Genomic DNA, 26,557 nt, shown 5'->3' with positions numbered 1-26,557 from the left:
TCCAGTATGATTTGGACAGGTTGGTTGATTGGGCAGAGGCATGGCAAATGCAGTATAATGTGGATAAATGCGAGGTTATCCACTTCGGTGGCAAAAACAGGAAGGCAGATTATTATCTGAACGGCAATAGATTGGGAGAAGGGGAAGTGCAACGAGACCTGGGTGTCCTTGTGCACCAGTCGCTGAAGGTAAGCATGCAGGTGCAGCAGGCGGTTAAGAAGGCAAATGGTATGTTGGCCTTCATAGCGAGAGGATTCGAGTACAGGAGCAAGGATGTCTTGCTGCAGTTGTACAGGGCCTTGGTGAGACCACACCTTGAGTATTGTGTGCAGTTTTGGTCGCCTTATCTGAGGAAGGATGTTCTTGCCATGGAGGGAGTGCAGCGATGATTCACCAGACTGATACCTGGGATGGCAGGAATGACCTATAAGGAGAGATTGGGTCGATTGGACTTCTATTCGCTGGAGTTTAGCAGAATGAGAGGGGATCTCATTGAAATGTAAAATTCTAACAGGACTAGACAGACTAGATGCAGGAAATATGTTCCTGATGGTGGGGGAGTCCAAAACCAGGGGTCACAGTCTAAAGATAAGGGGTAAGCCATTTAGGACTGATGAGGAGGAATTTCTTCACCCAGCGCGTGGTGAACCTGTGGAATTCTCTACCACAGAAGGCAGTTGAGGCCAATTCATTAAATATATTCAAGGAGTTAGATATATTTCTTAAGGTTAAAGGGATCAAGGGATATGGGGAGATGGCAGGGACAGGGTACTGAATTTGGATGATCAGCCATGATCTCATTGAATGGCGGAGCAGGCTCGAGGGTCTGAATGGCCTACTCCTGCTCCTATCTTTTATGTTTCTATGTTTCTGCCTCTTCCCGCTTCGCAGCAGAAATTCAGCTGCACCCCGCGAAGCTGCTGTGGGCGCTGTCAGCGACAGCCATGCGGGTTGCGAACCGGGCCGACCTCCGCTCGAGGCAGTAATTAAAGGGGAAGACTGGCTGCGCCCTGCACCGCCATTGCATTGTTTTGGCCGAGTTCCAGGTCGGCTCCTTGTGGCGGCCCTTGGCATCTCCGTGCCAGGCTGCGGCACGGCACCACGCCGTCCTGGTGGGCTAGTGGAGACCGTCAAACGGCCTGCTGAGTCCGCAGCATCCCTCCCCTTTAATGGAAGGGGAGGGGCGATGAAACGCGTCAGCGCTGCGCATAGTGCTCCGGCGCTACGTGCCCCAAGAGGAAGTGGAGCACCCGAGATAGCATGCCGCTTCCTTGCAGCGGCGGCAAGCCCAATTTCGCAGCCGGGGTGGTACTCCCGTCTCGGGCAGGTACTCCCGTCTCGGGCACTAAATGGCTAGCGCTAATTCGGTTACCACGCCCAAACAGGGCATAACCAAATTTGTCCCCCTGTGTTTTAATGAAATCACCTTGGATACTTCTAAATTCTAGGGAATATAGTTCTAGTCTCCTCATAAGACAATCCCAACCTTCACTGCACTCACTAAGGCAAGTATATCCTTGCTTAGGTAAAAAGACCCAAGGAAGACCTACAAGATGAAACTTTTAGAAATATGATGGCTCACCCCACTACTCTCTTAATAAAAACAGAAACAAAACCAGCTAGTCTTTACTGTAATAGCATTCTGTTTATTGTTTCGGTAAAATTTGTGTTCATTATAAACCAATACATTAGGTTTAGAAATATGTTGCAGTTACAAGTCAATAAACGCTAATACAGTTGGTCTGATCTTGTACTGTGCATACGTATATACAATATATCTAGAGATCTCCATTTTACATACATGTACATACACCAACTCAGTATTGCACAAGTTTACATTGTTTTTAAATATTAAATTACCAGGTGAGTCGTCACACAAACCCATGCGTACAAAAACGAATCTAGATGGGCTTTCAATCAGATTAGCTATTTGGGGAGGGGGAGGGGTTGCCATGTGCAACAAAAATTGTAAACTCATTATTTTTGAATAAATTGACAATGTTTCTACACAGGCCAGCTCTTGCCCCATTGGTTGGCACATGGTACCAGACCCAATGTTGGCACTAGACTTAAGTATGCTGGAACCAATACTCCATGGGAAAAATGGCTCTTACACTTTAAAATGTTGTGTGATACTCAATTCATCATCTCAAACTGTTTAAGGCTAAAGGGATCAAGGGATATGGGGAGAAGGCAGGGACAGGGTACTGAGTTTGGATGATCAGCCATGATCTCATTAAAAGGCAGAGCAGGCTGAATGGCCTACTCCTGCTCCTATCTTCTATGTTTCTATGTTCCCAACGATAATACTTCACCCTTGTGTTATATAGGTCAGAGTGTGCGTTCCAAAATGACTGGGTGTTTATACAGTTCAGGAAATCATTGTTAATGTTACATGCTCACCATTACGCATTGCTGAAATCCTAGTGACAACACTGACTGAACCCATTATTAGATCACACCTATCCCCTTTGTAACACATCAGCGATAGAATTGAAGATTGAGGCCGTGTGAGGCAAGTACAGTACTTTGCCGTCAAATTCTTTGCTAGGATTAAAAAAATAACTATTCACCGAGTTTCAAAAATCAGTCTCAAAAGATATGTACCACAACATTTTAAACACTGCTCTCTCGCATCTAAAATGTTTCCAAGGAGCTCCTTTGTTTACAATGTGTAAAAATACAAATTAAATATAATCTTCCAAATATGAAAGAAATATCAATACAGCGGTTAGTTTTTTTTTAAACCCTTTGAGTACTGAATATTCTATAGCTTTCAAACTGCAATCTCATCAGTAGGTGGTGCATCCGTAGATAGTCTGAGCTATCACCACCGCTATGTCCCACAAGGATGGTCCAATGACTCAGGTATTGACAGATCCTCCTTTACCCTCAACCTCCCCCCCCACCCAATAATTAATCTTGAACTTTTCCTCTTCATTTCTTCTCCTCACCTTTTTAATTCTTATCCAAAGGTTCCCCCTACCCCCGAAAATTCCCTCTTCTCCCTCTCAACCTTCTATCCACACCCACACAAGTCTTTCCTTATTCCTCAAACTACCTTGGCATCACCCAATTCTGATTTATTGTGTCTCTTGTTCTTCAGCCTTTGTGTTGTCCTGCTAACCCTGTATCTAGGCTTCTTCAATTTAAAACAAAATCTTAAATGATTGATTCATGCTGTTGAATTAGATAAATATCTGGAATTGGGAATAATTTAGTTCACAATATTCAACAAAACTAAAGGACTATTATCTGGTTTAATTTTGATGCAGAAAGATTAACTGTAGTCTTCAAAGGGTCAAAGAATAACAGGTAAAATAATTGATGATCAACTCTTGGTTTGAACAGTTGCTCTTCTAAAAGTTAAAAAGACTAAAGGTCTTCAGCCCACACAGTACCAACATCCTCAATATTGTGACCAAAATAGTAAAATATATGCACATAAAAAAACATATGCAAAGTCTTGGTTCCGCTGGTATTAAAATTTCAAGTTTGCAAATGGTCCTGACTATTTAAATCATTAAGTACTTTAAAGACTACAACTGTAACAATTCATCAGTTCTGTGTGGAATGTAGCACACTTCTGGCACTTGAGGGCAATCTCATGGATTGAAAGTGGGCAGGTGTCCTTTACCCTAAAAAAATGTTGGCAAACGGTAGCATCATTTGCATTATGTACCCAAAATCTCTTTACAGGAGCGGCATTTCCCTCAACTAGGAGCTGCTTTTCGGCCAAAATCTCCTTTGATTTTTAGAAAAAGCACTGGAGTGAAAGTGGCTCAGTTGGATAAAGTTTTGTTAGAATGTTGGCTGCTGTGGCAGGGCTGCGCTACCAGACGAGTAGCTCTGAAGAATGCGCTTCTTAGTATGGATATATTTCAGATGGACAATCACCCTCGAGACCTCGCTTGTATAGTCTGGGCAAATTGAAAGGGAAATTGTGAATATGAGCACTCTGCATACATGGCAATATTAGAGAGAAGAGTTGACCAGATCCTTTCACTCGTGATGAATACTGAAGTCCACAATAGGAAGACACTTTCTCCTTCAGAGAAGTTGTCTTCAGCAGAGATTCTAGGAGGACAACTCAATGCAATAAAGTGCACAATGTGCAAATGGTTTCTATCACAGTTGTTCTTTGCTATTTAAAAAAAGGGTAGAATAGTCTGACTAGTTTATTATTAGGTAGGTATCATCTAAAGGAGGAACATAGGAAAATCCCAGGAAAGCTTCAGCAGCCTCTCGGGTAGTGGAAGTAATCAGAAAATCTTCAGAGGAACTTGCAACTGAGTTTGGAACTGGCTGCTGGGTAAATTCTGGGTCAAAGTGTCGCAGATCAGTGGGTCCAGACTGTGAAAGACAAATAAAAGATTTTTTTTTTTTTTTTTAGATGGAATTTTGCCATTACTCATTAGGATGGTCACAATTTGCAATTAAGCTCCAAGCATTACCACAAAGACTTAATACATTCATATGAAATTATTTTAATCATCATTTTAAATGAGGTTATTCCATTTAAAGAGAACAGTGAGCTAGGAACAGCAGTCAGCCATTGGGCCCCTCGAGCCTGCTCCCCCATTCAATATCATGGCTGATCAACCTCCACTCCACTTTCCCGCCATATCCCTCGATTCCCCATGAGTGCAAAAATCTCTCAATGTTGAATATACTCAAAGACTCAAGCATCCACAGCCCTCTGGGGCAGAGAATTTCAAAGATTTACAACCCTCTAAGTGAAGAAATTCCTCATCAGTCCTAAATGGCCAACCCCTTACCTAGAGACTATGCCCCCTCGTTCTAAACACTCCAGCCAGGGGAAAACCTCTCCGCATCTACCCTGTCAATCCCCTTCAGAATTTTGTATGTTCCAATGAGATCATCTCATTCTAAGCTCGAGAGTATCGGCCCATTCTATACAATCTCATAGGACAGCCCTCATCCCAGGAATCAATCTAGTGAACATTCATTGCACCGCCTCCAAGTCAAGTACAGGAAACTCTGGTATCCAACACCGATGGGACCGGTTGATTAAAAATTCCAGATGACGCAGAGGGTTATCTACCGAGGCTATTTTTAACAATCAAAAATTTTTTTAAAAAAAGAAACGTGCAGTATACAGTAATTGGACTTCTGACAGCGCCAAGAAGCGGCAGTTTGGAGAACTACCCCCACTGACTAACTGCCACCGCAGGAGACTCACTCGGCAACATTTCTGGTTATTGTGTTGTTTTTGGAGTATGAATTCTGCCGGTTAATTGAGAATTCCTGATATTTAGGTGCTGTTTAAACGAGAGTTTCCTGTATATCCTGCCTTAGATACAGAGACCAAAAATGTGCACAGTACTCCAGGTGCAGTCTCACTAAGGCCCTGTACAATTGTAGCAAGACTTCCTTACTCTTACACTCCAACCCCCTTGCAATAAAGGCCAACATGCCATTTGCCTTCCTTATTGCTTGCTGTACCTGCATGTTAGCTTTGTTTCTTGCACAAGGACACCCAAATCTCTGAACACCAACATTTAAAAGATTAGGCTAGAAATTGGGTATCGCCCCACTTGAGGCGTTAGAACTGGCGCTGCGCAAAGTTTATAGCCAGACGAAACTTATCACCGCCTGGCACAATATTGGGTTGCATCGCCCCCAAAGGGGATGGAGGTGCGAATTCAGACATTGCACAGGCCTCCCAAGGCGCAAAACTTCTGGCGCTACCCAATATCGGCGCGGACGGGTGCAGCGCAGGTGATCTGAATTACCAATAACCACGAGACTTCCAGGCGCTGGCTGGCTCTTAAGGGGTGGGTCAGTCAGCCTCAGCTTCCACACTCAATGCCCTGTAGGCCTCAGAATTGGCACTCTTCCTTCTCTGGTGCAAAAAACTTGGTCAGGATGGAGAAGGAGACAGATCAGAGCGCTTCAGCACTGAGGCTCTGAAGGAGTTGGTGTCCGCAGTGGAGCGCCGGCGAGATGTTCTGTATCCTGAATGGCAGGAGGCCGAATCAAAAGGATTACCGCAGAGCTTGGAGGGATGTTTCGCAGAGGGTCAACTCCAGCAGCATGGCGACCAGGAGCCCTGTTCATTGCAGGAAGAAATTCAACGACCTCACCTCAGGTTGTTAGGGGGTGTTTATGCAAACTTCTGATTCCCTCCATCTGCACCTGACTTTGCGCACCCTGTTGCCATGATGCCCCAATGGCCATCTGTCAGCAAGCACCCTTTCTGGGCACACATGCACACTTGACGCAAGGCACCATGGGGGGCATGAGATGATCTCTCAAGGCATCATGTAACAGAGCTTCCCCTTCTTTCCCCTGCAGTCCAAGCTGGCGATGATCCACATGGACCAGCGTCGAACCTCCACAAGTGGTCACTCTCAGATCTCGAGGAGAGTGCGCACCAGATTCTTGGAGGACATCCGAGTGGTCCTGTTACCACTGCAGCTGCCGACCCCCTTCGACAGAGAGGTTAAGGCTCACCTTTTTCAGCTGTCTCCTTCTACTTGGTCCCCCTGCCAGCATGCTTTCTCAGTGCAGCCATGTCAGAGCCTTGCCGCAATCTGGCATGCCTTGCCGCCAACCTGACCTTCTGCTAAAGCCACTCTTCCACCTCCCTGCTTTCAGATGCTGCATCACGGGATCTGCACCCTGAAGCTGCCAGTGCCTCCGGAGGCGAGGATCAGGAGGAAGCCAGAGCATCTGTTCCAACTTCAGGGGAGTGTACACATCTGCAGACTGGGGATAGTAGTTCCCTGGAGGGGGGGGGGGCTCTGCTGATGAGCCAGTTGCCAGAACAAGCGGCATGCAGCAGCGCGAGGGGGGGGTAGGCAGGTTCAGCCACCAGCTCCCCGGAGGGCAAGGCAAGGAGTGATGACTGCTGCACAGAGTGCAGAGGAGGTGTGTAGCCTTGCTGAAATGAGCACCCAGGCCCAGCTCAGGCACACTGAGCTGATGGCTGCAGTGGGGAGGATGCCTCAGTCGATAGAAACACTGGCAAAGAGTGTGTTGGATTTGAGCAGCAATGGAGAGGACTGTCCAGGGCTTCGGGGCAGCAATGTTCCGAGCCTCGGACAATCCCTGGAAAGGTCTGTCCAGGGCTTGTCCGAGGCAGTGGAACGGACTGCTCCGGCCTTGTCCGAAGCAATGGAAAGAACTGTCCAGGGCTTCTCCGAAGCACTGGCACCTGCCACACAGGTCCTCACTGCTGCCACGCAGTCACTTGCTGGCTTCGTCCACACCCAGATTGAGGAAACGCAAACTCACTGCAGCCACCCTATCTGCATCAGCTATGATCACCCTGGGCCCTTCCAGTACCATACAAGGCCAGGAATCAGTGGAGCAGGCGATTGTGCCGAACCGGTCCCCTCAGAGAGCCAGTGTGTCGTCCGAACATGGTGCAGGTGTCCTCTCGCGGCAGGTGACCATTGCTCATGCCAGCGCTGGTACGTCTGCAGTGCAGCTGCCACCACCTGCAGGGCACACTGCTTCCAGCCATGCGCAGATCAAGCATCCTGCGTCCGCACCCTCCAAGCCCAGAGGTCGGCCAGGCCGTCCCTCAGGGGCTTCTGCGCTTCCACAGTCAGCAGGCATCCCCCAGCCTTGACCCCGCCACTGGGGTTCAATTATGTAGGAGCAGCAGGGAGGGAAGGGGCCGACCATGAAAGAGAAGTCGTTCTCCATCAAGGGGCCAGCAGTAGAGGGAGGTGCAGAGACATTGGCCAATTTCAAGGACTCCCTCACCTGTTGTGATTGTTGGAAATGGTTTGTTTAGTTTTGCGGCTTTGCCGAAGAGTTAACTGTTATTTTGTTAGTTATGGTTTCTGTTGACATGACGTTGTTATGCTGGAAGGAAGGACGTGACAAGTTTTAATTTGCAATGGTACACGTAACTATTTACAGTTATGCTGGCCTTCAGAGCCTTTCAAAGATCCGAAGTGCGCAGGACGAATGACACCCATCATTCCGCCAGAGGGGCCTGGAACCGAGTCCTGATGAGCCTGACGGATGGCCCTTCCACTTTCAGGAGCCCTCCCATCTTCCTCCTCCTCCTGCTCGTCTGCCTGCTCCTCCTCCTCCTCCGCCTGCTCTGCTGGACCTTGAGGGGCAGCTAGCATTGGCTGGGTGCGTCGAATCGGCAAGTTGTGGAGCATGCAGCAGACGACGATGTGACCCACTTGCTCCGGCGAGTACTGCAGGGCTCCCCCGAAATGGTCCAGACAGCGGAAACGCTGTTTGAGCACACCAAGTGTGCTCTACAATGTTCCTGGTTGCCTGATGGCTGCTGTTGTACAGCTCTTCTGCTGGGGTGGCGGCCACACGGAGTGGTGTCATGAGCCATGGGCAGAGAGGATAGCCCTTGTCCCCAAGAAGCCAGCCTCGTGGGCGAGCTGGCCCCTCAAAAAGGTCACAAACTGAGGTCTGCTGCAGGATAAAGGCATCGTGGCTGCTCCCTGGGAATTGGGCGTTGACTGCCATGATCATTTGGCAGTGGTCACAGACCAGCTGCACATTGAGGGAGTGGAACCCCTTGCAGAAGTCCTCAGGATTGAGCAATGGCGCCCGCAAAGCCACGTGTGCAATCAATCGCCCCCTGCACCATGGGGAAGCCCGCAATAGCAGCGAAGCCCTGCGCGCGCTCCGCCTGCTTCTCCAGGCTCAGAGGGAAGGTGATGAATTGACGCCTTCGTCTATAAAAGGGCAGCTGTAACTTGCCGGATGCAACAATGGACTGCAAACTGAGATATTCGCAATGTCCCCAGTGGCTGACTGAAAGGATCCGGTGGCATAGAAATTGAGGGCAAGTCACTTTAACAGACACCGACAGAGAGGTCCTGCACCGTAGACGCGGCTGCAGATCCTGAGCAAGCAGATGGCACAGCTCAGTTACAACCTCCTTCCCGAATCGGAGCCTTTGCACACACTGCTCCTCTAACATTGCAAGGTATGAGACCTGCTGCCTGAATACCCTCGCAGTGTACCCTCGGATTAGCTGACCTCCATTGCCCCTACTCCTTCTGGCCAATCCCGGCCCTCTCTCCTGCCGTCTCTCTGCCCCTTCAGTGTCCGGCCATGAGGACGTTGCCAGCCAAAGCAGCTCCCATTCCGATGCCAGTCGGTCAAAACGCTGTTAGGTGTAGTGCTCCAACTGCTCCGGACAGGTTTGAAGGTCCCAAGTATTCTAAGGCTAAATTCCAAAAAATCTGCTCCACAGTAGCTCACCAACAACAATCACAAACAGGCCAAGTGGCTGCAGCTTTTATACTAGAGCTGTCCCCTTTAAATAGCACCCCCCAACTACGAGAAGGGCCTGGTAACATTCCATCAAACTGACACTAACAGTGCTAAGTGCAAAGGTTCCAGGCACCACCGAATATCCAGTCCGGGGTGCCAAAAAGGCGTTGCACACTGAAATGACGTCATGATCTGCCTGCGCCCGCGTGCAAAGAGTTAGCGCCGGCGCTAAAAGAATACTCAATATGGGAGGTGGTGCTATATTCACTGCGCCCGCCCGAACATTGGGTAACACCCCAATTCTCAGGCTCTTTAGGCGCTAATTGCTGGCGCTACCAACTGAATTTCTAGGCCATTGTTTTTCTATTCTTCCCATCAAAGTGAGTAACCTCACATTTCCCTACATTATACTCCATCTGCCACTTTAATGTTCACTTAGTCTATCTATATCCCTTTGCAGACTGTTCTCACAGCTTACTGTCCCACCTAGCTTTGTATCAGCAAACTTGGATACATTACACTCAGTCCCTTCTTCTAGGTCATTAATATAGATTGTAAATCGCCGAGGCCCCAACACTGATCCTTGTGGTACCCCACTAGTTACAGCCTGCCAACCTGAAAAAGATCCATTTATCCCGACTGTTCTGTTAACCAATCCCCTATTCATGCTACTATATTACCCCCAACCCCATGAGCCCTTATTTTGTGTAATAAGGATGTGGCACCTTATTAAATGCCTTTTGGAAACCCAAATATACTACATCTACTGGCTCCTTTATCTACCCTGCTAGTTACATCCTCAAATTCTAACAAATTTGTCAAACACTTTCCCTTTCATAAAACCATGCTGACTCTACCTAATCATGTTATTAAGCAGAGTCAGCATGTCAGTTTATGATTTTCTAAGTGCCCTGATACCACTTGCTTAAGAATGGATTCCAGCATTTCCCCCCCCCCCCCCCCAAACAACTGATGTCAGGCTAACTGGCCTGTAGTTCCCAGCTTCCTCTTCCTCCTTTCTTTCTTGAATAGTGGTGTTACATTTGCTACCTTCCAATCCTCTGGGACCGTTTCAGAATCTAGGGAATTTTGAAATATCAAAGCCAATGCATCCATTATTGCTTCAGCCACCTCTTAGAACCCGAGAAAGTAGACAGTCAGGTCATGGGGATTTGTCAACTTTTAGTCCCATTAGTTTCTCTAGTACTTTTGCCTCTACTTATATTAATTACATTATGTTCCTCACCCTCTTAGACCCTTTGTTCCCACTAATTTTGGTATGCTTTGTGTCTTCTACTGTGAAGACAGACAATATTTAACATTTGTCATTTCCTTATTCCCCATAATTCTCCTGTCTCAGCCTCTAAGGGACCAATGTTTACTTTTGCTACTCTTTACAATCTGTTTCTATATTTCTTGCTAGTTTTCCACTCATTCTATTTTTTGGTCATCCTTTGCTGGTTTCTGAAACTCCCAATACTCAGGCTTACTATTATTCTTCACAACATTATAAGCTTCTTTCAATTTAATGCTATCCTTAACTTCTTTAGCCAGAGATGGATCACTTTCCACTGAGGAACAAAAACTCCACAGGAAATGTATTTTTGTTGAGAATGATGAAATATTTCTTTAAATGCTAGCCACTGCTCATCTACCACCATATCTTTTCATCTAGTTTTCCCAATCTACCTTAGCCAACTTGCCCCTCATACCTATGTAATTGGCTTTATTTAAGTTTAAGACTCCAGTTTTGGACTTAGAATTTCACATTAAGTTTGAGTGACTTGCCCATCATATTATGACCACACTGCCCCAGAGGATCCTTTACTATGAGATTACTAATTAACCCTCTCATTATACAATAAAAGATCTAAAATAGCCTGTTCTAGTTGGCTCCATGATGTATTGTTCCAGGAAACTGTCCTGAATGCATTCCATGAACTCGTCCTCCAGACTACCTTTGCCAATTTGATTTGTCTAGTCAAAAGATTAAAATCCCCATGATTATTGCATTACCTTTGTTACAAGCTCCTACTATTTCAATAATGGTCATGCTAACTTTTTAAAAAATTCTATCCGAACTGGTTAAATGTTTGTATGCCAATACTGAAAGTGTCATAAAAAAGGGAAAATATATCCCAGTAAATCATGAATATCTGGGTCTCCGCTGCACCAGAGAGAGTAAAGCCATGAGCCGTCTGTACTAGTAAGCATTATTTATCCAGCCAACTACTGATACCAAGGACACTACACTGAAGACAGAACCTTTCAGTGATTGAAGACATTGACAACATCCACTGCATTTCAGGAATGCATTCATGGTAATCCCCACTATTTATAGTGGATGCGTTTGAGAGAATGCGATGGCTGGTATAACAGGGTAGTGCTATGACAGCTTAAAGTCAGCTTTCTACTTTGACCCGAAAGCTGCCGTTAAGTACTTGGGCCTAGAAATTCAGTGGGCTGCGCCACCCGTTAACGCCCGAAGAGGGCACTTAGTGGGTTTTGCGCCACTGGCCATGCCTCCCGCTAAATTTAGCAGTGCGCTAACCGTTAGTGCTGCGCCACCACCGATGAGTGCAGCACCCCATTACTGCCCCAATTGCCAAATTTGGCACCCCTGCTTGAACGCCGGTCGCAATTTGCGACCGGTTCAGGGGAGCCTACCTGCGGCAGTAGAGGTGCTGAGCGGCCATTTTTTTTGCTGGCTGCCTGCCAGCACCTCTTCGCGCCGCCGTCCCTGGCCTCCTGAGCACCCCACCCACCCACACCCCCACCCCACCCCACACCCCCCACCCACCACCACCACCACCCCCACCCCCAGCGTTGTGCCGGCTGTGTCCCAAGAGCCCGGCACTTCTCGGTGCCAGGCTCTTGCTGGCACTCGATCGCCAATTGCGCTGCAGCAGGCCCCCCCCTTTAAGGGGGGGGGAGGCCTGCAGCACACCGTGTGGTGCTGCAGCACGTTGCGCTGCGATTTTCAGTTGCAGCACCCCAAGAGGGATGCAGGGCTCCAAGTAGTGCTGCGCTTCTGTTTGGGGTGCTGAAACGGAATTTCCAGCAGGCGTTCGGGACTCCTTCCAGGGCAATACTTCCTGTGCCTTGGAGACTGGTGCCCCGAATTTCTAGGCCTTGGACTTAATTGGTGAAAGAATTGCTTTTCTTGGAGGATATCAGATTGAATAGAAAATATATTTAGACCAGTTTAAAAATTAAATAGCAATTTATATCATTTTAAAATCCTGCTTTTTTGGGATTAAAGCTGAAGCAGTCTTGTTTTTCCATGATGAAATCAGCCTATGTGATCAAGGATTCCTAGTGAGAAATCAGTTGTTTCTACCCCAAACAGAGCTATAACATTATAACTGGCAATGTTGAAATGGCCATTAATGCAAATGGATAATCACTTTTTGGTCATTTTAAACATGGCAGTTTGTAGTGGTAACTGTACACCCAATACCTAGAACTAATAGCAGCCACTTTTTCAAAGAATACTCAAATGTCACTATGGTGACACCTTTTACTGTCAGGGTTTTTGCACCATTCACATCCTTGCAGGCTGCGATAACAGCAGTAAGCTAGGTGTCTTACAACAGTTCCGAGAAAGCTAGGGTGTGCCTCAAATGACTACTCTTCACTGTATAACATCTGAATCTCCCTTCCATTTTCATAATTTTCCATAAAACAGCAATATCATGAATGTGCAGCTTATAGCGAGCACATTGGTGTTTGATTTGCCTGCTATACATGGTAAAACCAAAAGTAATTTATTTTACAGAACAGAAAATCTGAGCAACTATCTCTTCTAATTGTTAGCAATTGCATTCAGAATCTTGTCACAGAAGTAATTGCACTTTAACAAGGTACAAACAGCTGATTGAAGTTGCTCAAGGACCTGAATTTGCTGGACATCAGCAGAGCCTTTTAAAATATCAATAAGTACAAAACAGGGGATGAACAGTTCATTAAAACCACTCGAGGACCTGACTAACTGAAATTAGCAGAGCCTTTTAAATGGCTAAGTAATTGTTGAACTGGCCGAAATAGTCGGTGTGCTTAATAGGCTATAAGCGGCACCTTTGTAAGTGTCTATGGTTTGACAAATGGTTAGCACTATTTGCCAGATATAGGTTGCTGCCTGCGCTAAATGTGAACAGTGTAAATGGTGGGGATTATAACTAGAAATACAAAACTTTTGCCCCTCAATGGTTCAGGACCACATCATTTACACTTATGTTGGACATTGCTGCGATGTTAGAGCAGCTATTCACATACATATATACAATATATTGTATGATCTAGACGAGGGAACTAGATCTAATATCTCCAACTTTGCAGATGACAAAGCTGGGTGGGTGTGTGTGCTGTGAGGAGGATGCCGAGAAACTCCAATATAATTTGGACAGATTGGGTGATTGGGCAGAAGTATAATGTGGATAATGTGAGGTTATCCACTGGTGTCAAAAACAAGGAGGCAGATTATCTGAATGGCAATAGATTGGGAGAAGGGAACGTGCAACGAGACCTGGGTGCCCTTGTGCACCAGTCGCTGAAGGCAAGCATGCAGGCAGTTAAGAAGGCAAATGGTATGTTGGCCTTTGTAGCAAGAGGGTTCGAGTACAGGAACAAGGATGTCTTGCTGCAGTTGTACAGGGCCTTGGTGAGACCACACCTTGAGTATTGTGTGCAGTTTTGGTCACCTTGAGGAAGGATGTTCTTGCCATGGAGGGAGTGCAGCGAAGATTCACCAGACTGATACCTGGGATGGCAGGAATGACTTATGAGGAGAGATGGGTCGATTGGGCTTATACTCGCTGGATTGAAGAATGAGGGGACCTCATTGAAACTTATAAAATTCTAACAGGACTAGACAGACTAGATGCAGGATGTTCCCAATGGCTGGGGAGTCCAGAATCAGGGGTCACAGTCTAAGGATAAGGGGTAAGCCATTTAGGACAGAGATGGAGGAATTTCTTCATCGAGAGTGGCGAACCTGTGGAATTCTCTACCACAGAAGGCAGTAGAGGCCAATTCATTAAATATATTCAAGGAGTTGGATATATTTCTTAAGGCTAAAGGGATCAAGGGATATGGAGAGAAGGCAGGGACAGGGTACTGAATTTGGATGATCAGCCATGATCTCATTGAATGGCAGAGCAGGCTCAAGGGGCCGAATGGCCTACGCCTGCTCTATGTTTCTATGAGTACTGGATTAGACCTGGCTACTAGTCCTGCTCCCTCCATCCTGGTTAAATAGCTAGTCAACACTCACCATCTAGGTTCAGACATGAAAAGCCACTGAATCAGGTACCAGAGAGCTGGCAGTGGCTGTGAAACAGTTTCTCTCATTTTCAAGAAAGGAAGAAAATGGATTGTTGCAACAGCGCAATGGCTACACTTCAGTGACGAGCCCTTTGTTCACCATACAGTAAAATACATTAGTATTAAAAAGGTAGTAACAAGAGGGGTGTTCCAATGGAGATGTGAAGACTAACCAGTTTATTTTGAGAGAGAGAGAGAGAGAGAGAGAGAGAGAGAGAGAGATACACTAGTCTTAAAATTACACTGTGCCTCTTGAGAACTTTCTATAAACTGCCAAGTGTTCATAAGCTTATATTCACACAAAACACCTTCAAGGCCCTTGTATTTTAGAGTAAGAAAATACACAGGAATTGTGACTGGAGGAAAGCATTGTGAAGCAAGGGAAGTAAAACTGAAATGAGATTTCAAATTGAAGGAATATAATTGGTCTCTGAAATACCATTCCTTGTATAAAGACACCTGAAGCAGATTAGTTTCTAGGTCAAAACAGTTTACCAAATACTGAGGTTCTACTCACCACTGTAGGAACAAATGGAGGAGAGATTTGCTTCGCCATGAGGTCATCCCAGTTAATTGGTGAAAAGAAAGAATGGAACTTCAGCTCCAACTGTGGAAGAATAAAAGGATCATTACAAACCAGGCCAGGCATTGATAGCGGAGTTTATCCAGCCAGTAGCTGGCTGACAGGATTTGGTTGTGTGATGCCTCGAGGTTAAATAGCCCTCAACCTCACTCCCCAGACACAAGTAACTGCCCCTTGGGCAAGATGTTGCTGAATGCTTGGCAGCTACAGAATCATACCCCAGCAAAGAGTCAATGCCTTCATGAAAGTAGGGGAGCAGGGTGAAAGTAAAATTGGCAAACAAAATTCAAGCAACATGCAATAGATCTCTTGGATCTGAATGCTGCAATTGAAACTGGAACAGTAACACCACAGGAAGGACCAAGTGGGATGGCTTAAAATTAATGGGCTGAACTGTTAATTTGAGAGGAGAACAAAGCAAACTGGGCAACACAACTGAATAACATTTACTGTTACTAGATCAATTTCAGTGTAACTAACATGCAAGCAGATGGTGCCTTGCATCTGAAAAGTGCAATTGAAAAATGTTGGGAAGGTTTGATGTTCAAATTTGCCAGACAACCCCCACCCCACAGTATTAGAATTACTTACAAAGTCATTCTTGGCCCCCAGTCGCTGCACTCTGTCTTTTTGCAACAGACCATCTAGGAGTTCTTGGGCAGAGTTGGAGACGTTGGGTTTGAGCTGCAGTGACTTGTGTAGGATGTTGTTGTACATTTCAGCTGTGTTTCGGCTGTAAAATGGGGGCTAAGAGAAAGATTTGTTTAGAATCTGGTGTACGTGCAGTATCTTTTAAAAAAAAACACGTGAAGGTCGCAGATTTGGCCATGCAGATACAAACGCTTTCCAAAGGAACATTTTACTCGCCGAATGCAACTATACAAAATTGAATGGAAGGAGTTTATTCTCCCGGTGACCTTCTAGCATCAACTTCAAAACTGCCCGTGGTCATGCTCCATTCAATTGCCCCAATCTTCTCCAGCACACAGCTTCCACTCATCTGACTCTGGTCGACTATGCACCTTCCCTTGTCACTCCACCATCAATAGCAGAGCCTTCAGTCACCACCACCACACTCTGGATCTCTCCTCAAACCTCTGCCTTTTTAACCACTTTCCCCATCTTCAAAAGCCTCGAGTGCCCATCCCTTTAGCTTTGGGCAGTCTCACTTACTTCCTATTCAGCTCCCCTATAAAAGTACTGTGGGATATTTTACCCCTGTAATTAGTTGTTAGTTAAAAATAGCTGGTACCCATTAAAGGACAATTCCTAAAAATCAGTAAAGCAAACTTTAAAATATTTAGCAAAAATCAATTTAAGGTAACTTTTGCTCAGTGGTAGAATTCCCACTTCAGACAGAAGATAAAGGGATCAAACCCCACTCTAAACAGCCCCGGCTCAGAATACTGGAGTGATATCCAGCTGGGGTACTTGCGTCCAATGAGCACAGGTGGTCCACCCCCATCATAAAGGACTCTGTCTTGGTGGCAGCCCACCTAGGAGAAAGTACTCCAAAGATAAGGCAACAGGAAGCCACCTCAGCTACTCTCCTGCTCTTTTGAATATTGCCGTGAGATCTTTTATGTCCACAAGAGAGCAGACAGGGCCTCGGTTTAATGTCTCATCGGAAGGAAGGTACCTCAGACAGTGCAGCACTCCCTCAGTACTGCCCTCCGACAGTGCGGCACTCCCTCAGTACTGCCCTCCGACAGTGCGGCACTCCCTCAGTACTGCCCTCCGACAGTGCGGCACTCCCTCAGTACTGCCCTCCGACAGTGCGGCACTCCCTCAGTACTGCACTAAAGTGCCAGCCTAGATTATGTGCTCATGTTTCTGGAATAGAGCTTGAACTCACGACCTTCTGACTCAGGTGTGAGTGTTACCCACTGAGCCAAGCATCTATCCCTGCTGGGTATGCATGATTACAGAATTGAACCCATTTATTTACTTGCCATTAAATAGTAAATGTTATTACCAAAGTCCACTTGGCCTTCGACATGACCCATTGTATGAGTTATTCAACCAGATACCTACCAATCCATACAACATTTCATACAGAACAGATCCTAGGCACCACCAATCAACTGTTCGATCATAGGCTTGCTTCTGTAACACTTCAGGGGCCAAATACTGAAAGACAAGCATTTACATTTGATACTTTTGCAAGCTACCTTATGCTGCATTGACATTACATACTTAATCAGGTGTCTCTTTAGGAGCAATTGAGATTTAATCATTGCCCACGCCACATATGGGGGTCAGTTTGGAGTACACTGGTTACACGCTGCTGTCGGCCAAGGATTCCCACTACTCTGCAGGTTACCCCCCAACATTTCAACTCTGGCTAAAGCCCAGATACAAGTTCAGTTTAGGTCAGCCATGACTTCAGAAAGGAATCCTTCACATTGAGTTTACTCCTCCAGGGCAGAGTTAGGGAGCCAATGTCTTTGGGGCTTTTTTGATTCAATTAATACTGGATTAAATTCATGAATGTTGGCTCCCATCAGGAAAATTGGAAAGAGATTTTGCTCTATCCAATTACTGACTGAAATCAAGGGGATGATTTCCTCTGGTTGCTTTGTGCAGGGACATCAAAACAGGAGGATTTCCCATTTTTGTTGCTTGTAGTGAAATGGTGAATGTGTTTAAAAAGAATTTGGGGGGGGGGGGGGGGAAGAATTTACAGGTGTTCTCCCAATTGTCCAGCATAACTGATGGCAGATCCACAGAATCCCTGGATAAATTATGTAAAGTTTTAAATGCCTTTTCTCCAGGGTTTCTGTGGATCAAGATAACAACTGCCCCCTACCACCCCAACCATCGTCAGGGAAAATCACATCCAATAAGTTTATTGTTTCAGTAGAAGTAGTAAACGATGTGTGGAGAGGGTGGGTGTGGAGAAGAGATTTCCTCTGTGTGCTAAGTGTAATGAAAGTGTGAGCCTGGTTTGCTACCAACAGGTTTCTGATTTTGTAACATGAGGGAATCTTGCTATGACATTTAAAGTCAACCAGAGGACATCTTCCCCATAGGTGTTGAGGTATCTGGTGCAGCAGGGCAAGTATGCAGTCACCTGGGATTCAGTTTCCAAACCCACATGCCACACAGTAGGACATTGGTTTGATCACTTACCTCTGGGGTACCACAAAATGTGGAGGTGGTTCCATTTGGTTCCACTCCTTCTTTGCACAAGCCAAAGTCTGTTAGCACTATGTGGCCCTGAGAGTCCAGGAGGATGTTTTCAGGCTTCAAGTCTCTGCATTGAAAAAATGAGTGTATTTTTAGTAACTTACAATGGTTCTGTATGCAAGGAGATACAATTAATGCAGGAGAGCAGACTATTGTTGGGCCAGTTATGAGGAAAGACTGGAAAAACAAAGCAGGACATCTTTGAGGCATACAACAACCTTCATTGATTTAGCACCTTTAACATAGGTAAAATGTTCCAAGGTGCTTCAGAGGAAGGACTGAACATACAAGACAGTAAACAGATCTCAAACATTCCTTCAAGTTAAACTGACAGCAGGACAAGGGCACAGGTTCAAACTGGCACAGGTAATTGAAGGCCAAAGTCAGGAAGCTTTACTTAAGAACATGAGAGCAGGAGTCGGCCATTTGGCCCTTCAAGCCTGCTCTGCCATTCAATAAGATAATGGCTATCTTCTACCTCATCTCCACTTTCCTGCACTATCCCCATAGCCCTTGATTCCCTTAATATTCAAAAGTATATTCACAACAGAGGTAAATAGGTTTAATGACAGCCTCCACAGCACTTTGGGATAGATAATGCCAAAGATTCACCCCACTCGAGTGATCAACATATGAAGTGAATTTCTGGGTAGGGTGTTAAAGGCAAAAATCTTGATCATTTAAAAAAATGAAAGGGGTTAATTTTAACCTAAGTCACTGGGTGGGAAACCCACCAGATCGGGTGGAACGCCAGTTTTACACGGTGCCCAATATTATTCTCCATTCACTCCAGTGGAGTGAAAAATCAGACCAGCTGTAAAACCAGAGCTGCACCCGATCTAGTCAGTTTCCTGAGGCACAGGTTAGGTTAATATTACCCCTCCCCCCCCCAATTCAGTGATGGAAGAGGCACTATCTCCCCCCCCAATTCAGTGATGGAAGAGGCACTATCTCCCCCCCCAATTCAGTGATGGAAGAGGCACCCCCCGCACCCGCAGAGGCACTATGGGTGCTTACTGGACTGGAGATATCGGCTGAATGGCCTTCCTCATCCATAAGCTTGTGATCCATAAGCTTCAGATTGTGAGTTTATTTTAGAAGTCAAGTATTAAACAGAGTTCAAAAATGGTAGCTTTTAACATGTGCCCTTGAGTTTGATTTTCAGATTTGTATGTAATCTGAAGTATGGCATCATGTATACACCTTAGAACTATGTATTTTAGAGTCCAACTCCAGAGTCTTAAAATGAATTGTTCCTTGCAGTTGGCCAATCACAGGCTTCATTATGAACGTACAGTCACTCAAGTGCACAAAAGGAAATAAAAAGAACATTGAGCCTGTGTGTGTTAAGCTGACCCACTGTTGGCTAGTTATAGTCACACCTGTAAACAATGTGCAGGGAGTGGAGGTAGCCTAGTGCACTGGCAATCTCTGCAGCATAGAACCTTGCTCTGGGCTCCAGGAACACACGCTCTCGCTGAAGGTGATAGAACAGCTGAAAGACACCAAAGATTAATTTATCAATCTGTTACCATAAATGGCTACTTGCACCACAAAGGCAAGTACAGCCTAGAATGGCTCAGAAACCACCCTTTCACAGCTGTTCATGAATACAAGCATGTAGTGCATTAGGAATTGATGGCATCCCACAAATAAGAGTCAATTGCATGGAAATTAAAATAACACTAAAGTGAAATTAAGAATTTGAATAGGCAAGTGCATTTCTTTTTAATTAATCTTTTTCCCCCAAACAATTTGTTTGCCTTACCTCTTCTGTCCTAAATTTAATGTCACCAACAGCAGCCAAATGGCCATTCTACTCATGACCTTGAATGGGATAGCTCCAGGATAACAGTCAAGCCTGATGTTGTTATACTCAGACATTTAAAACATATTGGGGAACAATTGATTCACGCCCCCTTTGGGGCACTAACTTCACCAGGGTGCTACTTTTAGCACCCCGAAAAAAAATTAGCAACCTGCAGCCAAAATTCACTATAGTGCCCAAGAGGGAGGTGGGGTGCTACTGGAAGCACCACACCTCCCTCTTGGGGCACCGAGTAAATATCATGGTGCTACACTGCAGCACCACACTGGCACGTCATGTCACGATACTGCAGGCCTTCCTCCCCTTAAAGGGGCAGGGCCTGGTGCAGTGCGACCCAGGGCCCACCAGGTATCGGAGAGCCAGCAAGAGAGCCCAGCACTCAAGAAGTGCCAGGCTCAAAGCACAGCTGGCACTCTGCAGGATGGGGGGTGGGGCTGGTCAGGAGGCCAGGGACAGCAATGGGGGGCAGGTGCTGGCAGGTGGCCAGCAACAAAAATGGCCACTCCGGCCACAGGTAGGCCCCCCTGACCCTGTCGGACTTAGCTTCCAGCAGTAAGTCAGGGGGTGCTACTGAAGATCGCAGCCAGGGTGCTGTGCATGACGATGAAGTCATCGCCAGCAGCACAGTGCTGCAGGGTGCTGACGGTTACCACCACCCCGAACCTCCCACTGAATTTCACGGGAGGCATTGGCACCATTGTGCCCAGGCACTAGTTGCTTTGCACCCCATTAGGGCACTAACAGGAGACACAAAGCAACCAAATTTTTAGGCCATACTTTCTCTCCCCTCTTTCCCCCCCCCACCCCACCCCCCGACTAATGGGAGAGCAAGGCAAATCATGGGCCCACCTACTGTCTAGCTGAAATTTTCTAAAGAGATTGGGGACAATGGAAATCTTCTTCATTTGTATAGCAAAGATCCATACAATGGGTATTTACTCAATAGGAAAACTGAGCAGAAAGCATTCAGATTTTTTAATTGCCTGTTTCAAAAATAGCAGAAAGACTATTGAATATTTGCCAGCTAGAGGGATTTTGAAATGGTTTTGTAAGTTAATTTGGAAGTACACAACTAGATACCATCTAGTTTAAACTTTGTGAATTGTATCACAGCTAACGTGATAATTTCACTGTCTTCATGTGTCAGAGCAAAAAACTGACTGACACATCTAGTTTGATTGATTTTTATTCACTGTATCCAGAGTGAATCACAGCCAAGCCTAATCTGTTGGCAGTGATGCTAAAAACACACCAGTAGGGCTCAGTGGATAGCAATCAGAGACCAGTGGGTAAGACCAACGGGTGGCCTGGCCCACATCAGCATGTACGAGACAGAACCTGGGACTCTGGTCTCTACGGCTTAGTACCATAGCTCGCATTATCTTTATCCGCTAGTCATCAGGGGAGTGGACCAGAGAGGATTCTTTATGCTGCAAAAGTTACTATGGATTACTTTAAATATTACTTACTTCACCGCCATTCACATAGTCCAGGACAAAGTAGAGCTTGTCTGTAGTTTGGAAGGAGTAGTGGAGCCCTACTAGGAAAGGGTGCTTCATATTTTTCAGGAGGACACTGCGCTCAGCCATGATGTGTTTCTGCTGAGAATAGAAACAAAAAACACATTTAACTTCAAGTTGAAAGGGTATAAATTAGAGGTGCATGTAACAAGGGTACAGTAATCATGGGGAACTTTAATCTACATAGAGACTGGGCAAACCAAATTTGCAGTAAAAAAGTGTAGAGGACAAATTCATGGGATGTATGAAAGATAGTTTTCTAGATCAGTATGTTGAGGAACCAACTAGGGAACAGGCCATTTTAGATCTAGTATTGTGCACAACAAGAAAGGGTTAATTAATAACCCTGTAGTAAAGGGGCCTTTAGGGAAGGGTGACCATAAGATAAAATTTTATCTAGAGTTTGAAAGTGACTAGTTAAATCCAAAACTAGGGTCTCAAATCTAAACAATGTAAACTATGTAGGTATGAGGGAGAGTTGGCTAAGGTAGATTGGGAAACTACATTAAAAAGGTAGGACAGTGGATGAGCAATGGCTAGCATTTAAAGAATTAATACATTATTTACATTCCTTTAAGGCACAAACACCCCCACAGGAAAAGTGGTCCAACTGTGGCTAACAAGGATTTTAGAATTCAGAAAAGGAGGACCAAGAAATTGATAAAGGAAAAATAGAATGAGTAAACTAGCAAGACACAAACAGACTGTAAAAGCTTCTATAGGTATGTAAGAGGGAAAACATTAGCAAAGGTAAATGTGGATCCCTTACAGGCTGAGACTGGAGAAATTATAATGGGGAATAAGGAAATGGCAGAGAAATTTAAAAATACTTTGTCAGTCTTCACAGAAGACCAAAAACTTCCTGGAAATAGGGATATGGGGGAATAATGCAGGAAAGTGGAGATGAGGTAGAAGATCAGCCATGATCTTATTAATGGCAGAGCAGGCTCAAAGGGCCAAATGGCCTACTCCTGCTCCTATTTTAGGTTATGTAATTCCACCAATTGGTACTTGGGCCAAGAGCCAGGGTTTTCTGTAGAACTAGCAAGTCAGCTGATTTTGTAAGATTGGGAGCATCAAAGTTTCTGCTTATCTCAGTAGCATGGCTCAATGGTGGGACCTCCCAGTTAAAGTGGACCAGTTAAGGCATGTCTACCACACCCAAGGTAGCAGGAAGGTCAGCTCTTCCCAGTCACTGCCATTACCATGAGGGAGCATGCAACAGCAGCTGTCTCCCTCTGGAGGTGCATTACAGTACCAAATATCCCACTAGCCCATTAGCTTGAGGTTCTGCTTTGACAATTTTAATTAACCACAAAGCTTACCTCTTTCTTCTTCAGGATCATCTTCTTCTGCAAAACCTTTACTGCAAAATATTTCTCAGTTTCTTTGTGCTTGGCAAGAAGTACCTAAAATGAATGATGCTCACATTCTCAAATTGCACTCGATACAGAAAGGTTTGTCTTTCCATGGCAGATTAAAGCATCAACTACAAATTCAATGATTGAAGTCCAGCAAATTAACATTAATGATGGCTTATAAACTACATCAACTGAAGACATTAGTAAATTCAGCAATCAATGGATAAATAGGAAAGTCTGCACTAACCTTCCCAAAGCTGCCTTTTCCAATTATTTGAAGGTAGTCAAAGTCTGATGGCTTCACACTGTATATATAAAAAGTTATTTTAAACCATAAAATGCAAATATTAGTGTTCGAGTCCTGCCCTTTATCATATGAATTACTTTATGTTGGCAAACATGGCAGCCATCTTGTATGCAGCAATGGGGCAGTGGGACTAGCTGAAGTGCTCTTGCAGTGCCTTCTGTGCTGTAACCATTATATGATTCGAAGCCCAACAAATGGCAGCCATAAGCAGCCAGTTTATGGTGACTGGTTGAGGGAGGAATATTGTAAACAGCACCAAATAAAGCTCCCACTCTTCTTGGAGATGAACCCATCAAATCTCTAATGTCCACTTGAACCCTTGGAAATATTAAAGCTAGTTTACCTATCCCATCCAAAAAGACAGCACCTGACAATGCAGCACACTTAGTACTGTCAACCTAGATTGAGTGCAAGACCTGGAGTGGAACTTGAACCCTAAACATTCTGATTCATATGGAAGTGCCAACAAACTGAGCCAAGCTGACCCTGTCAAACAAACAATATTTCTATTACGATAGCAAAATACTGCAGATGTTGGAAATCCAACATAACAGAAAATGCTGGAAAAACTCAGGTCAGGCAACATCCATGGAGAGAAATTTGAGTTGACGTTTCAGGTCAGACCCTGCTTCAAAACTGGAAAGAAAAGAAACTAGATCGAAGGCAGGGCTGCGATCGGACAAAAGAATAAAAGTAGTAAAAGAGATTAGAAGCTAGACGAGATGGTAATAGGCTGGGATTAGGTGTAAAGTGTACTGGCAGGGCAAGAGATAGCTGCCAGGTGTGAGAAACAAAAAGGGGGGGGGGGGGGGGGAGAAAAGGAGTGGAACAATTACAAGAAAAAATGAAATGGGGGCCGAGCTTATGATCTGAAATTGTTGAACTCGATATGGAGTCCGGAAGGCTGCAGACTGCCTAAATCAGATGATGAGGTGCTGTTCCTCGAGTTTACGTTGAGCTTCCGTGGAACAATACAAGAGGCCAAGGACAGTGAGGTCCGAGTGGGAATGGAGCGGTGAATTAAAATGACAGGGACCGGAAGCTCGGGGTCACCCTTACGGACTGAACGGAGGTGTTCCGCAAAGCGGTCACCCAATCTGCGTTTGGTCTCCCAGTGTAGAGGAGACTGCATCATGAGCAGCGAATACTGTATACTAGATTGCGAGAAGTACAAGTAAAATCGCTGTTTCACCTGGAAGGGGTGTTTGGGGCCCTGGATTTCTATACAATATTTCTATACATGTATAAAACATGGTTCTTACCTATACAATGTAGGAAGGTCAAATTCTTCTGAACCAAGGCTTGACTGCAGGGAAATTAAAATGGAAAGTTAGATTTGAGATTCAAATGCCATGGAAATGTGCTAAAAAACTAATTAACAGCATATACTCACTCTACTGGAATTACAATAGACATCTGCTCCCTCTGGTTGGTTTTGGTCAATTTGTAAGAAAACACAGACATCCGGGCTGCAAAATATGAGCATTTATTTTAATTGAGTTAAGACATCAGCATGACAATTTTAAGAGCGAGATTTGAGATAGAGACGGATTTGCAAACCCACACACAAATAGAAGTGTTTATTTTCAGGAGCTAAGTTGTGTGACTGGCGGAGTCCATGGTTTTAAACTAGCTTTCCGGGCCGATCTACAGTAACCACCAGGTGGCGCCATTTCAGTCTCGCAACATGGTCAAAAACCACAATTCATGAAAAGCACGATCAACCTTTCAAAGCTCGTTAAGTTGATTAGCACGGTCACTCGCTCTATTTCAGGCGACACAAGCTTACACAAGATTAATAATGCATCAAGTGTCGTCCTAAACCTGGTCTGAACGAAGAACGCTAAATGATGCAAAAACTCAACTACCGGATGAGTTTACCAACCGCATTAACACTAAACAGAAATTATAACAAAAATCACTCACTGCTGGTAGATCTGAGGGTTAGATACCAACTTCTGGATGAAGTCATTCAAACCCATTTTTCGTTGCTTTACAAAAGCTAGGAAAAAACAAGACATTAAAAATATTCATCAGAACTCACTTTGAAATAGGCTCAAATCCCTCTAATAAATTAAAATTGTTAGTTAAACACAAACGTCGCCCTGTTGAGGTTGGAGGCTCTTCTATCTCGTGATTTCCACGTTATAAAGCTCAGTGTACGCGGAAGAAAAGGAACGTTCAGTACAGTATGTTACGCAAGTAAAAATGCCAATTCATGTTTCACTGAAATAGTCCAGCATCTGGCAACATTCGGTTCTCTACTCAGGTTGAGCAATGAGATGTTAGGAAACAACTGAATTCCCAAATCTTAAAGCATTTGCTTAAAAGCAACTACAATTCCGACACAGGAACTGATCAACCTTGCGGCATTGCCAACTTTTATTTCACTCACGCCCTTATGCTGAACAATTCAAGACATCATTTAAACTTTAAATGGTCTCTAAACCACAAGAAGCAAGTGCTGAGAACTTCGAGTCACTAATACAGGTACGAAGTCTTAAACTATTAAAATGCTGCAGCATAGCATTTACTAAATGCATCAACAGACCAGCGAGAAACACAACGATGCCTCTCATTTTGGAATAAGTGAAATCGCTTGCGGTTTCAGTCACAGCCATGTTGTATCAATCCCCAGGAGCCGAGCACCGGATGGAATGGAATATCTTGGGCTTGTGCGGAATTAATCCTGTTCAAACTCTCCCCGGCTTCTCGCAACCTGGGACAGGCGGACTAAACGCGGCGCGGCGGCCGCGCGATCTTCTTATACCGGCGCAGAGTGCGCGCGCCCCGCCCCATTCTGCGTCACAATCGTTACTCAGGCAACCGGGCTCTGTGACGCGGTGGGAGGCGTCCCCGCCCATTAGAGGCAGCTGATTGGTTCGAATGTGAATGTCAATCAAAGCGGGGGATTCTCAGCCTGTCTTTGCAAAAGATCTGACAGCGAGAACTGGGGGGTCGTCCAGCCAGATTGCCTCCCTCTCTTCCACGGCCATGTTCGCGCCCGGGTGGCCCTGGAGATGGAGCACGCGGTGTCCGCCGGCACGCTCGAGGACTTCCGTGACCGGTGGGCGCCGCGGGGACTGGAGTGCACTGTTAATCGGGACAACCAAATTTTAATTTGATTGGTGGAGGGTTATTTAAAAGGGTAATTGGGTTGTTGTCACCTTATTTGTGAAATTGTTTCTTTTTTATTTGGGTCCAATGAAAAGAGAGGGG

The 26,557-nt window shown here is 45.3% G+C and overlaps 1 protein-coding gene across 2 annotated transcripts; it reads right to left on the bottom strand.

The window, feature by feature from the left end:
* Nucleotides 1-1,625: 1,625 nt before the first annotated feature.
* LOC147103484 (serine/threonine-protein kinase Sgk1) lies at nt 1,626-26,090 on the bottom strand. 2 transcript variants are annotated; one of them, XM_085963117.1, is made up of 13 exons: nt 25,890-26,090; nt 25,265-25,340; nt 24,732-24,807; nt 24,601-24,644; nt 23,279-23,336; nt 22,996-23,079; nt 21,620-21,748; nt 19,705-19,817; nt 18,266-18,389; nt 17,168-17,263; nt 15,725-15,880; nt 15,068-15,157; nt 1,626-4,353 (listed from the first exon to the last, which is right to left on the bottom strand). In XM_085963117.1, the coding sequence occupies exons 1-13, from the start codon at nt 25,957-25,959 to the stop codon at nt 4,174-4,176; spliced, it is 1,296 nt and encodes a 431-aa protein (XP_085819243.1). In that variant the 5' UTR covers nt 25,960-26,090; the 3' UTR covers nt 1,626-4,173. The 2 variants fall into 2 exon arrangements, with proteins under 2 accessions (XP_085819243.1, XP_085819241.1); XM_085963115.1 differs by having other exon boundaries at nt 21,620-21,751; nt 25,890-26,089.
* Between the last annotated feature and the right edge of the window lie 467 nt (nt 26,091-26,557).

This window comes from Somniosus microcephalus, chromosome 20 (assembly GCF_052327205.1).
Source record: "Somniosus microcephalus isolate GS21.2 chromosome 20, FLI_Smic_1.0, whole genome shotgun sequence".
Classification (NCBI taxonomy): domain Eukaryota; kingdom Metazoa; phylum Chordata; class Chondrichthyes; order Squaliformes; family Somniosidae; genus Somniosus; species Somniosus microcephalus.
Note: the sequence above shows the minus strand (reverse complement) of the source record. Positions and strands in the feature narration are given on the sequence as shown.